This window comes from Lactuca serriola, chromosome 2 (assembly GCF_051521515.1).
Source record: "Lactuca serriola cultivar US96UC23 chromosome 2, Lser_US96UC23_V15, whole genome shotgun sequence".
Lineage (NCBI taxonomy): Eukaryota > Viridiplantae > Streptophyta > Magnoliopsida > Asterales > Asteraceae > Lactuca > Lactuca serriola.
In genome coordinates, this window is record NC_136409.1 from 144,716,752 (window position 1) to 144,732,855 (window position 16,104).

A 16,104-nucleotide genomic window follows, 5' to 3' on the forward strand; every position below is an offset into this window, starting at 1 on the left:
AGTTAGTACAACGGTAGTTGCTATATATAAAATACTACAAGTACATCATTATTATTTTCCCATTACATTCAAATTGTGATCTTCTCACATAAACGGTAATGTAAACTATACTTTTGGTAATGATAGTCTGTCTTTGGGAAAATTACACACTTTTACAAACAAACAACATACAAAACATTCGGGCCTTGGTAGAATGCTACTTTTTAGTAGAAAATATAGGATTTTCTAGGAGATACAAAAATTTACTACAAACATTTACATCAAGCATTTACAAACACTTTCATACAAACAATGACACTAAAATACTTATGAACTCACCAGCTTTAATGCTGATCTATGCTTTCAAAATAACTTGTATTCTCAGGCCACCAGTAGACAGGTACCGATGACCAGGTTTTTGAGAAGACGGAGCTTTCAAGACTCGCCCTTATTTTGATTATTCATTTTTGGTGTCTTATAAACTATACACAGAACACACTTGTATTAAATTATATTATTAATGAAATGGATGATGTTGTTGCTTGTTTACTATTATGCATTGTTGTGATTTTGTACATGACGTCCTCCGCCCCAGAACATTTCCGCCATTCCAGTTTTGGGGTGTGACAAATGGGGACCCAGAGGTTGAAACCGCTTCCTCTAGTGAAACCGAAACCGAAGTAGAACCCGATTCTAGCCCTGACCCTTGCCAAGAAATTCCCGAAACACCACCCTTATAACAAAATCCACCCAACATAATATAAATTCCAATGGTGGAAGGACAAGAAGCTCCCGAAAGAACCTTAAGACAAATGATGGAAATCGGTGTCACACAAACTCCATCCGGTATCAAGTACCCCGTTTTGGAAGGAGGTTGGGAATTAAAATCAAGCCTAGTTCATCACCTTCCAACTTTTTGTGGATTGGAGAATGAAGACCCACACGAACACCTGAAGATGTTACACATTATTTGCACTAGCATGAATCCACAAGGGTCAACCGATAACCAATTCAAATTAAGGGCATTCCCCTTTTCATTGGCTGATAAAACAAAACACTGATTATTTTATCTTCCATCGGGGTCAATCGACTCATGGACCGATATGGAAAGAGCTTTCCTTGTTAAGCTCTATCCCGCCTCAAGAGTCTCAAGTCGTAGAAATGAGATTTGTGGAATCTGCCTAGGTCAAAACGAAACTTTCCATGACTTTTGGGGGAGATTTATTAACTTGTGTTATAGTTGTCCACAACACCAAATTCCAGAACAACTCCTCATTCAACATTTTTATGAGGGATTATTACCAATGGAGAGAAGACTAGTTGATGCCTCAAGTGGTGGAGATGGCTTTAGTAAAACTCATCAACAAACAAGACAACTCTTCAACACCATAGCCGCAAATTCTCAACACTTTTCCCCCCGCCAAGACATGAAAAGGGACACACATCAAAAAGTCAATGAAGTGGTGACATCAAGCCTCGAATCTCAACTTAAAGATCTAACATTCGTTGTCCAAAAGCTAGCCACGGGACAAACTCAACGAGTGATGGTTTGTGGAATATGTGCAACAATAGGACATCACACGGATATGTGCCCCGTTCTTCAAGAAGATGTGGAGCATGTAAATGCCACAGGAGAATTCCAAAACTACCACAACAAACCATCCGGTTACCAAAATGCCCACAATTCAAGTTGGAATCCAAATCCCAATATGAGCTACAACACAAGACCATTGCCTCAAAATGTATTGGTTAGACCTTCTTACCCACCACAACAACCCCATTACCAATATCCACAACCCCATTATCAATCCAAACCACACCCTCCACATGATCACCAACAACCTCCTCAACCCCAACCAAATAACTCTGGAATGTCTCTTGAAGACGTTGTCAAGTCTCTTGCCACTAGCACCTAACAATTCCAAAAGGATACAAGGACTAATATCTCCAACCTTGAGATATAGTTACATCCTTAAGAAAATTGGAGTCCTATGGAAAACTACCTTCTCAAACCGAAAAGGATCCAAATGTCAATGTTGTAACCTTGAGAAGTAGTAAACAAACCAGATAGAGTAGCTCAAGGAAGAAGTCAAGGGAATATGAGGAAGAAATAGAGATCACTCTCATTGAGGATCCTGTTGTCAAGAATGATGAACAAACCGGAGTTCAAAAGAAGATTACCCTTCTAGTCACTCCAATAGCAACTCAACCACCATTTCCCTCCCGACTTGCAACTTCAAAGAAGAATGCAGAGGAGAAAAAGATCTTAGACACCTTCCAAAAGGTGGACGTAAACATTCCTTTGCTCGATGCAATCAAACAAATCCCTAGATATGCAAAAAATTTGAAAGAACTTTGCACAAACAAAAGAAAATTGAAAGGGAATGAAAAGATTTCAATGAACGAAAATGCATCCACGGTTTTACAAAGAAAACTTCCACCTAAATGCAAAGACCCCAGAATGTTTACGATTCCTTGCAAAATAGGGGATGTTACTTTTAGTAGTGTCATGATTGATCTTGGTGCTTCTATTAATGTCATGCCCTATTTGGTATATGAATCGTGAAATGTTGGTCCTTTAAATGAAACAGGTGTCATAATTTCGCTTGCGGATAAATCAAGTAGTTTTCCTAGAGGTGTTTTAGAAGATGCTTTGGTGTAAGTGAACCAATTGGTATTCCCGACGGATTTCTATGTGATTGATTTAGAGGAACAAGTTTCCTCCAAATCGGCTCTAATCTTGCTTGGAAGGCTGTTTTTGAAAATGGCTAGGACAAAGATCGATGTGTATGCAGGTAGTTTAACAATGGAATTTGATGGTGAAACAATAAGTTTTAATATTTATGATGCTATGAGATATCCTAGTGATGTTTCATCTTTATATTTTGTTGATGTAGTCGAACCAATAACCCAAAAATTGTTTGAGTTGACTAATTTTGACATGTTGGAGATGATTCTAAGCAAAGGGTTCGATTGTGGGAAGTTAGCTGAGAAATTGAAGCTCTATTCTTTAGATCTGAAAGTTGAAAAGTTGGTCAACAATTTGGAAGTGAAGAAATCCACAATATTCGATGTCAAGCAAGTTGAGTTTCCCTCAACTCATACAAAGTTATCACCTTCCCTTGTTCAACCACCAGAATTGGAATTGAAAGTCCTACCTTAACACTTGAAGTATGCCTATTTGGGAAAGAACAAGACTCTTCTAGTTATCATTTCCACTCACTTAACTGAATTAGAAGAAGAGCAACTCCTCAAGGTGTTTAAGGAGCACAAAGAAGCCATGGGTTGGATGATTGTGGATATCAAGGGATTGAGCCCCTCCACTTGTATGCATAAGATTTTGATGGAGAATGAATGCAAGCCAAGCCGGGATGCACAAAGAAGATTGAATCCGCCTATAATGGAAGTTGTGAAGAAAGAAATATTGAAGCTTCTTGATGTGGGGATGATCGATCCAATCTCGGATAGCAAGTGGGTGAGCTCGGTGCAAGTGCTACCAAAGAAGACGGGAATCACGATGGTTGAGAACAACAAAGGTATTATGGTCTCCACCTGTGTGCAAAACGGGTAGAGAGTATGTATTGACTACCGAAAGCTCAATGAAAGCACGAGAAAAGACCATTTCCCATTGCCTTTCATTGATCAAATTTTAGAAAGGTTGGCCGAGAAATCTCATTATTGTTGTCTAGATGGGTATTCCGGTTTTCACCAAATTCCGGTGGCACCGGAAGACCAAGAAAAAACAACCTTTACATGCCCATTTGACACTTTTGCATACATGAGAATGTCATTTGGATTGTGTAATGCCCCCGTCACTTGCCAACGTTGTATGATTAGTATTTTCTCAGAATATGTCGTAAACATAATTAAGGTTTTTATAGATGACTTTACGATATATGGAAACTCCTTTCAAGAGTGTTTGACCAGCCTCACAAAGATTTTGAAAAGATGCATTGAAACAAATTTGGTTTTGAATTTTGAAAAATGTCATTTTATGGTGAGTCAATGTCTTATTTTGGACCACATTGTGTCAAAGAAAGGAAACGAGATAGATAAAGCTAAAATTGATGTTATTCAAAGCTTACCTTACCCAACTTGTGTTCGGGAAGTTCATTCTTTTTCAGGACATGCAGGTTTCTACCAAAGATTCATCAAAGACTTTTCAAAGATAACAAGATCAATGTGCCAACTCTTGCAAAAGGAAGTTGATTTCGAGTTCAATGAGGCATGCAAATAGGCTTTTAACAAGCTCAAGGAGTTGCTTACATCCGCTCCTATCATACAAGCACTAGGATCTCCCCTTTGAGATCATGTGTGATGCAAACAACTAGGCTATAGATGTTGTTTTGGGTCAAAAGAATGGAAGAGTCTCTCATGTGATCTACTATGCATCACGAACACTAGAAAATGCTCAAAGCAACTACTCTACCACGGAGAATGAGCTATCATCCATAGTGTTCGCTTTGGAGAAGTTTAGGCAATATCTACTTGGTACCAAAGTCATTGTATATTCGGATCATACGGTTCTCAAGTACTTGATGACAAACAAAGATGCAAAGCCAAGAATCATCTGGTGGATCTTACTATTACAAGAATTTGATTTGGAAATTCAGGACAAGAGTAGATGCGAAAATATTGTTGCCGATCATCTAAGCCTTATCATTTCAAATGAAACTCCTCTCCTGTTGCGGGACGAGTTTCCGTACGAGCATCTATTTTCCGTTACTCAATCTATTCCTTGGTATGCTGACATCGTTAACTATTTGGTCACAAAAAGGTATCCCAACACATTCATACGTGCTCAAAAAGATAAATTGAAAAGTGATGCAAAATACTATGTGTGGGATGAACCTTATTTGTGGAAACATTGTCCCGATAAAATCATTAAGAGATGTGTACCCCAACAAGACATTAATCCATTTTGAAATTTTGTCATGAACTTGCTTGTGGGGGACACTTCGGACCTAATCGAACTTTAAGAAAAAATCTTGAATGTGGATTATTTTGGTCAACCATGACACGCGATTGTTATTTATTTTGTAAAATTTGTGAACGGTGCCAAAGAACAGGGAATATTTCTCAAAAGAATCAAATGCCACAAAATCCAATCCTTGTTTGTGAAGTTTTTGACGTATGGGGGATTGATTTTATGGGCCTATTTCCCTTGTCATTTGGCAACATTTACATCTTAATCGCGGTTAATTGTGTTTCTAAATGGGTTAAGGCCAAAGCCACAAGATTGGATGATGCCAAAACGGTTATCGATTTTTTTAAAGTCAACTATTTTTTTTTTGAGATTTGGTGTGCCTAGGGCCTTGATTAGTGATAGAGTGACACATTTTTGCAACAAGATAATGGAGGTATTATTGAAGAAGTACAATGTAAACCATCGTGTTTCTATCGTATATCACCCCAAACGATGATCAAGTGGAGGTTTCGAATCGGGAAGTCAAATCCATCCTTGAGAAAACGGTGAATCCAACGAGAAAGGATTGGAGTTTAAGGCTTGACGATGCCTTATGGGCCCACCAAACCGCTTACAAGACCCTGATAGACATGTCTCAATTTAGACTGGTTTTTGGAAAGCCATGTCATCTTCCTGTGAACTAGAACACCGTGCATTTTAGGCGGTCAAACAATGCAACTTCAACATTGATGAACCGGGTAGACATATGAAGCTTCAACTTCAAGAGTTAGAAGAATTAAGAAATGACTCTTATGAAAACTCAAGGATTTACAAGGAGAAAACAAAGCTTTTCCATGAAAAGTCCATCACTCGGAAGCATTTTGAACCAGGACATAGGGTCTTGCTTTACCATTCACAATTGAAGTTATTTTCGGGAAAGTTAAGATCAAGATGGATAGGGCCTTTTGTTGTGATTAAGACCTTTGATCATGGAGTGGTGGAGATTCAAAGCGAAGAAACGGGACAAATTTTCAAGATCAATTGGCACCGTTTAAAACCATTCTATGAAGGTTTTAATGCAAATGCGCTAGACATCATCCATCTGGATGTCCTGAGGTGTTAAAGAAAAGATTGGAGGACGTCTCGCCAACAACATTAAAGAATGACATTTTTGTAAAGCAGTGTGCTTTCATCTTTTCCAAATCCAATAAATGATTTAAAAAATGTTTTCGAGATTTTGAAAATAACATTTTTGAAAAATTTCAACCTTCATTCCTGCCTTTGTTCCAAACTTTTGTCAATTTTTCGAAACCAAGACTTTGCGGGAATCATTTTGGCCAAAAATCAAGTTTATAGAAAAAAATTCAAATTTTGAAGTGCAGAAGGTTGTGCGGCCCGCACAGGATTTTGGCCTAGTGTCCATGCAACCCGCGTGAGATGTCTGTGCGGCCATTGTGCAGAACATTTCTTGCCCACGTAGAAGGTAGCCTCCAACCCTGTTCAGCTCGTACGACCAGCATGCGGACACCATGCGACTTGCGTAGATGTTTTCGACACTTAACCATTTTTAAGCTTTAGTACGAGCGATCTTCGTGCAACCATTGTGCAGCCCGAACAGGTTGAGAAAATTTCTTCTGCTCTTTTCTGTGAACTTGAAAAAAAAAAGCATGCTAGACGCGACTTTCATGCGGCCCGCACGCCACCCGTGTTAGTTGTTTGACCAGCCACTTAAATTTTTTGACTTGCATTGACTTTGGTTGACCACTTGACTTTTTTTGGGCCGGTTGAGTTAAATGAGTTGCTAACATTTCCTCCCTTATATAAGAGTTCTTCCCTCTTCTCTCTCAAGAAAACACCCAACCACACTCAAGTTCGCCGAAAAAATTAAGATTGTTAAAGTTCCCTGGGTCGGAATCCCGTGAAACCACCGTTATTTTTCTCCTTTCCTACCCCTCGTCCTTACCCTTACCCTTACCCACCAACACTCCTAATCGTTTTGAAAATAAGAATTGATACGTATACAACAACTTTTTGTGATTTTGTCATACACAACATGTTTTAAAGGGTTATACAGTATATAAACTGTGCAATTATCTAAAAAGTATAAATTGTTGTGTGTGTCAAAAAATATTATATACAGATTATTTCTCTTTCGAAATTGTTCGATGCTCTGAACTTTATATTTTCCTTTTCTATAATTATGGACTAATATTTTCATCCACAAATTTATTTATTTTTTCTTTATTACGGTCGTATGATTGACAAATAATGTACGCACATAAGATAAGATAAGATGATGCATACAATAACATTGTATAAGTTTTATGCGTTAAAAGTGTATTATATGATCTATTCATTTTTTTCCTTTTCACAAAAGATATTCGACAGATTATAGACGAATTAAATAGAATCTTATTAAAGAGTATAACAATCAATATAATATATCTTTTGAAATGAAAATAGTATGACAATACTTTGTTTTGAAGCGGAAATAATGAAAGTCCAAACATGCAATTATTTAGATGGTAACATCAAATGAGTGTCTTTTCTTGAAAGAGTCTTAAGTTGTAGGTGACGGTAGGGTTGGTTTTGTTTGCCTCGTTAGATCCAACATTCGTTTTTCAATGCTTTGTTGATTGTTGTTAAATAACTATACATAGTTTGATCGCACTCTTCCAAATATTTGATATGTTAGTAAATAGTAACTAAAAAGAAAATTTGTGAACTCAAAACAGTATTTCCCAATATTTTTAATTAGAAAAAAATGGGTAGAGAAAATGACACAAAAAGCTTTATGTTTGTCATTTATTTTGGATTTATCCCAATATCTATAATTTTTTTTAAAAGCTTTGAATTTCCAAAGGTTTTTTCATAGTTGATATTTATCATGTTACCCTTCTCTTAGCCGGTTACCTTTGATGGTGTGGCTTGAAACTACCCGTTAGACCCTTAACCATGTTATACCTTTTCCCTTTAGAATCATTACTTCTTGAGAAGCCAGAAACGTCAACACACATCACCCACATCACTTCTATTGTTCTACATACTTAATGGAGCTGGAAATTTTGGATAATTGCAAGTAATGGTCACACAAAAAAAAGCTATTGTGCCATTTTTCCGAAACAACGTTGACAAAATATTCAAAACAGTATAGAACATCGTACATTTTGTTGGAATTTTAATGGTTTAAATACAAATTGACAAGTTTCCCATTATCCAACATATGTGGTAGGAAGAACTATTAGTGGGTATATATTGATTTCAACGCCTTTAGTGAAGGTTGAAGAATGGACCAAGCCCATAAGCATGCTTCACTTGTTGATGTTGATGATGCGAGACATGAGGTTCGTGAAAATGGCGTTATTTATGTGCACTTTATACATTGTTTGCTCGTTAAGAGTTGAGGATATTTTATTTTTAGCAGGATTTGATTTAGATCGGGTTAGGCTGACCCGGTCAACATTGACCATATGTTGACTTCATCGATCTGTCGCCGCAACTAGGGTTTGACCTAGTCGATATGTGTTACACGTGGCAAGCCTTGATAGAGTTGTCCCTGTCATCGGCCCATATTTTTGGGAACTTCCTTAGGTTTTTTGCAAATATAAGTTTGGTTATCCTGGAGCTGCATTCCTCACCCCTAAAGTCAAGACCTCTTGTGCTTTTTTTTTTTTTTTTCTCTTTTTACAAAATTAACAAATAGACTGTTTTATAAATTTTTTGTTTTTCCACTATGTTAGTATGGGCTTTGTTTTTATCAGTTCTTTCGGATGTTAGACCTAACAATAATCTACATTAAATCTTGGAGATATATTGATCTTTACAACATTACAAACATGTAAATTCCTTTAAGGACATGAGTTATTCCGTGCAGTTACAAATAAACAAATATGCGGGTGTTTTTCAAGTTCGTTTTAACTATCTCGTATTTTTAATCCAAGTAACAACGAGACAAATTTTTTACATTTTTTTATCAGATCTAGTCGTGAATGATCAATATGATTTATAGATCAAACTTGGTAAATACATAATAATAATTTCATTTATTATTTATGATAATTTGACATATAATTCTTAAAATATTATTTGTCCATTCGTTTGAATCTAATATTATTAATGATTCGATATTATTATTTTTCTATCAATACAAAATACAACACTTCAAATTTTGAAGAGCAAAAAACGAAAATAATTTAGAATTTAGATCTTTATCATACAAAAGGACAAACTCCAAGGTCCAAAACACTAACCCATATCTCCAACCACTAATAATTTAACAACCCTTATTTGAAAAACATATCCCCACATCTCATAAACCTAGTTGTTACCCCTCTCCTCAACTTTACCCAACAAGCCAACAACTTCCCTTTCATATTGTAATATCTGCCGAAAAATAACTTCAAGAAACAAATAATTAAAAAATTAATATTTTTTTGAAATTTATGGTATAGTTTCGTAGAAGAGATTAAATCTAGGAAAATTGTGAAGGGAAAATCAATAATTGTCAATGAGAAAGAACAGGGTCGGCCCCAAGATTATGAACGTCTGTGCAATTCAACAAAATAATGGTCCTAAAACATGAAAAACCCTAAAATTTAAGCAAAAAGAGTAGAATTTTTCATTTTCTATTAAAAAATACATAAACTAAAATCTTATTCAACTTAATATACAAAAAAAAAATTGCTTCTACATAAAAACAATCATCGTTCTAATATTCATTATAACTCAAGTAGCAAAGTATAACACATTGTCCTCTGAAAAAACAGTAAAAAAATCAGAAATGAAATTAGAGAATTATATTACACTATTAGAAAAGAAAACATTGATTTTTTTTTCTAATAAAAAAATTAGAAACCAAAAAGTTACCTTCTAATTTTTTACACTTAAAAAAAATCTGAAATTAGAAAATTTTAAGCCTCAAAGAAGGATTCAAAATCAACAAATTGTTGCATCAATGCCTATGAATTCCAGAAAATATGAATAAGAAAGAATGAAAAAAAAACTGATTTACTTCTACATAATATAAGAAATGTATCAGATTGATAAATAAAATTGTATAATACCTTTGTTTATATACACGTCAAGACAATCTCAAAATCAAAAACTTCCAAAATCAAAGTTGGATTGAAAGTGAGGAGATTGTTGCTTCAATCTTCTGGATACAAGAAAACAGAAATCAGAAAGAATAAAAAAAATACTCCTAAACAACATCAGAAATATACCAAATAGATATAAAAAATGTGTAACACCTTCTGATTTTCGTCCCTAGACACGATCCCAGATTTTGGTTTTAGAAACCTCACTCCCGATTTTAATTTTCTTCGGATTTTCGAAGCTTGTCTCCCTATTCTGATTCACTAAACAATTAAGAAGAAAAAGTATGAACTAAAAGCTTCTGATTTTGTGTTTTCTTTCTGATTATCGAGGATTGTGGATTTTTTGACTGATTTCCTCCCGAGTTAAGCAAATAAGAAATAAGAAGAGTAGAATATTGCTATCCATCATCGACTAGTTCTTGTCTTCCCGATGCTTAAATTGTAATCATCGTCATCGAGAACCAAAACATCGTTTCCTTTTCCCAAAAAGTTAATGATTCTGGCTAATCTGATTTCTAATTCCCATTGCTTGCGTCGTTTGCTTTCTCATATGATACATCCAAAAATCTGAAAATACCCTAATATAAAATCTAAAAAAATGGGCCCTATATTTTAGTGGGCCCTGTTCATAAGCACTCCTTAAACACCCTTGGGCCGACCCTGAGAAAGAAGGTAGTGATTTGTAGCTCTACATAAAATCTCGCACTTGGAAATTTTTAAGAACAACGAAACTTAAAATTTAGACAAAATTTCAAAAATGGTCCCCATGGTTTCCGAAAATCTGAAGTTTAGTCCCTATGTAACGACCCAATTTTCACGTCCAAAAATTTCATTTTTAAATCAATACTTTGGGAAACATTTGTGAATAAACATCGTTTGATCCTATCATTTCATAAACATATTTCGTGTTCGAAAACCAAAACATAAAAACAACCATAATGTCAGAGTGCAAATCCCAGAATAACTCATGGTGCAGAAAACAATGTGTGTGTATGATGTGCCGCTACCGCGCCAGCTCCTTCCCCTTCGAAGAAGAGGTACCTGAAAACAAAACTGTAAACTGTAAGCACGAAGTTTAGTGAGATCCCCCATCGTACCACATACCATACAATCACATAACATATAAATACTGTCAGGCATATATGGGTGCCCGACCTACCCCTTCGGTCCTTTCGACCGGACACTACCTAGCATATCTGGGTGCTAGCCTCCCCTTCGGTCCTTTCGATCGGACACTGCCTAGCATATCTGGGTGCCGGCCTCCCCTTCGGTCCTTTCGACCAGGTACTGGGGACTATTTCACCCCTACTACTACCACTATCACATAACATCATAACATGCTAGCACATAAACATATCAAGTAGTAGCAAACCTAGATGAATATCACAAAGACAATCATCTAACATACAACCCTACTGGTGGGCCGGAATTGTGGCCGTGGACCCACCGCTACTGGAAGGTAACTCACCTCAAAAGGCTGGCTGCTGAAAAGCTGATCCGCAAATGTCTGACAACTGCTCCGGTGATCCCCCGGCTATATTTCCATAAAACACTTAATCAGACATTGATACTATTCCTAGGGTAAAATGACTATTTTACCCCTGACCGATTCCAAACCAAAGTCAAGTCAAAGTCAAAGTCAACTTCCAGTTGACCCGACTCGCCGAGTTGGCTTGCCAACTCGTCGAGTCCATATCCAGTCGATTGTCTTTACTCCCGTCTCTACTTGTCGAGTTAGGCATTGACTCAACGAGTTCACTTCCTAACTGATACTCAATGGTCCTTCATCCAACTCGCCGAGTTGTATGAAAAACTCGTCGAGTTAATCTTCATCCGATGAACACATTCTGTCCTCGACTCGCCGAGTTGATGAACAACTCGTCGAGTTCTATGAAGATTGCCTTGGACTCGCCGAGTCCGTTCATGCACTCGCCGAGTACCATGAATTTCACAACAAATTTTCTTACTCCAGAACGTTAGGTCACTCCTCGGGACTCCCTAAAACCTTTCCACACTCATCTGGTCCTTTTGACCCTCACTGATATGGGACAGAACCCTTGGACTCGCCGAGTCCAGGAATGGACTCGCCGAGTCGGTCACATCCCCTCCTTAAAACTTTGATTTCTGATGTACAACACTTGTCCAAAAGATATATCCAAGCCCCTAAACTCGATCTAGCATGTAAAGTTACAAACTTTACGTGCATGCATGAGACTTTTGAGCTTAAAAGGCTCTAAAATGGTACTTTTGTTGCATGGGGCCTTCCTTGGGTGCAAAAGCAACCCAAATCTGTCTTGTGACTCCAATAATGACATGATCCAGAAGCTCAAACCCCCAACCATGTTTTCAAACATGGTTGGCCACCAAAAATGGCTTATAAAAGCCCTAAATCAACTCAAAGAGGGATCTAACAAATGAATGAGCAAGGTTCAGACTTTATACCTTCTATAGACTGCAAATGATGAACCAAACTCGAATCCTTCAGTCTCCTCTTGATCCTTCTATGCTCTTCCTTCTTCCTTGAGGTCAAAACTCACAAGAATCACTCAAAAGCCTTAGATTTCTCAAGAACGGCTAGGGTTTGCTATGAGAAGTGTTTGGGAGCATAAAGGGGGGAATGGAGGCTGCATAAGGTCATTTAAATAAGGTGCAAACCCCTGGATTAGGGTTTTTGTCCAGACAGCGGCTACTCGCCGAGTCCGCAACTTAAACTCCGTGTCTCATCTCGCTTCTACTCGACGAGTCAGTCCTTCAACTTGCCGAGTCCAAGGCCAAAAATGCAAATTAATTGAAGATTTAATAACAGAATACGTACCAAGAACCAGGTGCTACACCCTAATCTTTAAAAACCTCACAGATGGTCCCTATGGTTTCAAAACTTTTAACAAATGGTCATTTTCGCTAACTCCGTTAACTTTTGGCCGTTAAGTGAAGGACATTTCTGTCATTTCACTAGCACAGGGACCATTTATGAAGTTTTGCCTTATTTAATATATATATATATATATATATATATATATATATATATATATATATTATTTGATATAAAAGGGTCCTCTCTCTCTCTCTCTCTCTCTCTCTCTCTCTCGATCTCTCAATAAAAAAGAAAGCCAAACCCACATCTCCCTTCTCAATTCTCTCTGTTTTACCTGATTAGCAGAGCATTCTTTTTCTGCTTTCATGATTTGTTTCACTTTCAAAGGACAAAGCAACCGAGATAACAACCTCGAATTCTTCCACAAAGTAAGACGTTCTGACTCATCAATTGCTTCACCAATAAAAGTAACACACTTTCTACCCTCGGGCATCGATCCCATTGCTCTAAGAACACAATTACTACAATATTTTGCATCACAAACCAAACAAGATTCTTTCATTTCCCACTTCCCTTTCCCACACCTATAACAAACTCATCTTTTTGTTGTCTTCTTCTTTATTTCTTTAGAAACTGCAACGTATTCGGAGTATCTGGGCCCCACGTCTTTCCTCTCAGATCTATCGATTGTGTTGAAAGTGACTACAGGAGCTCGACCTCGTCTCACTTCGTTTCCATTAGCATCAACTTGTAGGTTTTGAGAAGAACTGGGAGACCCTGAAGGGGAAGCTGAAAATGAATCACCATTATGCAAAATGGAAACTACAGATTCAGAACTCCTTGATAATCTTAGACTTTGACTTGGGGAATCTATCATATATGCAATATAAGATACTGACAAAGGTATGGGTTCAATTACAGGGGGGGCTCACGAGTGATGGATCTTCTTGAATCTGAAAATGATTCGGCTACAGATGTAGTGGGGATAGAACAGGAATTTACTTTTAATGGTCCAACCCTTGGAACCTGATAAAAAACATTAGGATCCATGTATTCCATAAAACGTTCAACCCCGATTCTTCCTAGAAGATTCCCACATAAATATAGAGTGAGAAAGAGAGAGAGTACTCTTTGCTTTTGTTTTAAGTTCACAGACCCAAAATTCACAGAAGGGAAAGTTTGTTGAATTCGTCGGTTTTCGGCGACTCGAATTCGCCAGAGTTGGAGATCTTCTTAGTGGGTCTTGGAATTTTTTGGATTTTAAATCTAGAAATGAAACACCTATAATAATCGGAAAACAGAACTCGGTGGAGTTGGAGAAGCAGAACTCAGTGGATATGGAGAAAAGAGAAAGAGAAAGGCAAATCTAGGTTTATATATATATATATATATATATATATATATATATATATATATATAGAGAGAGAGAGAGAGAGAGGGTGGGACCCCTTGCATATTAAATTTTATTTATTTATTTATTTTAAAAAGAAGTAATAGAAAACCTCATAAATGGTCCCTGGGTAGTGAAATGACAAAATGCCCCTTACTTAACGACTAAATGGTAACAAAGTGAGCCGGAAGGACCAAATGTTAAAAGTTTTGAAACCACAGGGACGATCCGTGAGGTTTTTATAAATTACGGACCAAACTTTAGATTTTGTGAAACCACAAGGACCATATTTTGAATTTTTGTCTAAAATTTATGAGGCTATACCAATTTTTAACAAAAAAAAGTTATCTAAGTATCATAACAACAATTAAACTCCAAAGAACTTATGTTTATTCCACATATAAATGAAATGAATTTTCATTTCATATATTTAGCCCAATAAATTAAACACCAAATGTGTTTAATCGTCTATTTTTTATTTTAAAGTTGCCTATTAAGTATCAAAACAACCATTAAACTCTAAAGAGCTTATGCATCTTCTGTATATAAATAAGGAAAATTCCATTCATATCCATGTATATAAATAAGGGAAAATTTCATTCATATCCTTTCATACATTGCCAATTTACCAATATACATATTTGGCCAAATAAGTTAAAACACAAGATGCGTTTTAACCTACTCTTTTTACAAAGAAAATTTATATATTAAGTATCAAAAAACTTTAAAACTCAATAATCTCTGACATCTTCCACATATAAATGAAAGTATGTTGTCATTTTCTGTATTAGGATTGTAAACATCTCCCAACTTAAGCTAAATATAAAATATGATGAATGTTTTAATTGGACAATATTGACTTAAAAATGCACTTCATTGAAAAGGAAAAAGACGATAAAATTAGAGTGCATTGTTATAATTGGATATATTTTTTCAAAGTCCAATGCCTTAATAAAAAAAATCATCATTATTCCCCACACCACCCATTAATATCATATTAACACAAGATATAGTAACATACTTCTGTTGATTTTCTTATTATAACATTTAACTTTTATTTCTTCCCATTACAACATTATACTTTTAAAAATCTACTGAATTATAGTAATGTTATCCAAATGCAAAACATTTTTCAATGCCATAATTAGACTGATTTTCAAAGTATAATGTCCTAATACAAAAAAAGTTTATAGTACATATAGTTGGTATACTCATCTAAAATTATAATGTTGTAAAGGATGTGTTGCCAAATATGACACAAGAAAAACAAAACAAGTTTCTTTATCGACTTTGTTGTATGGTCGAATTATAAAGAAGATATTATGAAAATGGAAATAATAAAAAATAACAATAAGGTTCCCTGATGTTGGATCTCCTCCAATTATATAAACGCTTGAACAAACAAAAAGAAGACCACAAATACCTTAAAAAATCATATTAAAACAAAGAATAAGGCTGCTTCACATGTACAGGGAAATAACATCACTTAACAACCTTATAAATCATAAAAGTTAAATAAAAATGAAAATGAACAATTTAAATAAATCTCTTATTAAAAAAACTTGTCATACTTGTTTCTCATTTTATTTCATTTTTACAGGCCCTTTTATAATGCTTATACTCAAAAAACTTCTCACATCTAACTGTTCTTGGAGTGTTCGCTCTTGATGTGAGATATTAGCCATCATTGTCACTTATATGCCTTATTCATGTGGATAATTTTCTATCATTTTCACTTTCACTTTTCCTCCATTTTGTAGCAAGCCTGCCTAACATTCTCATGGCTATTATTGGCAATGGTTTTTTGTATTCTTTTTTCAAGCTACATGTAGTTTCCAATTGACCGGATTAATGTTTGTCAAGTCACATTCTAACAAAAATCGTTGGTGAAGTAGTGACTATTATATTATTCTAGTGT

The 16,104-nt window shown here is 35.9% G+C and overlaps 1 protein-coding gene across 1 annotated transcript; it reads left to right on the top strand.

Annotated features, from left to right (window-relative positions):
- The first annotated feature begins 1,283 nt into the window (after positions 1-1,283).
- Positions 1,284-2,545, top strand: LOC145089631 (uncharacterized). The gene is made up of 2 exons (XM_079028046.1): positions 1,284-1,873; positions 2,056-2,545. Exons 1-2 carry the CDS (start codon positions 1,284-1,286, stop codon positions 2,543-2,545), a joined length of 1,080 nt encoding a protein of 359 aa, XP_078884172.1.
- Positions 2,546-16,104: the final 13,559 nt, after the last annotated feature.

What these genes read in the sequence shown, in the direction of transcription:
- LOC145089631 (XM_079028046.1), top strand. Translation starts at nt 1,284, where the DNA reads ATGGAGAGAAGACTAGTTGATGCCTCAAGTGGTGGAGATGGCTTTAGT. An exon ending in TCTCTTGAAGACGTTGTCAA is followed by an intron (nt 1,874 to 2,055) that starts GTCTCTTGCCAC and finishes CAGATAGAGTAG; the next exon opens with CTCAAGGAAGAAGTCAAGGG.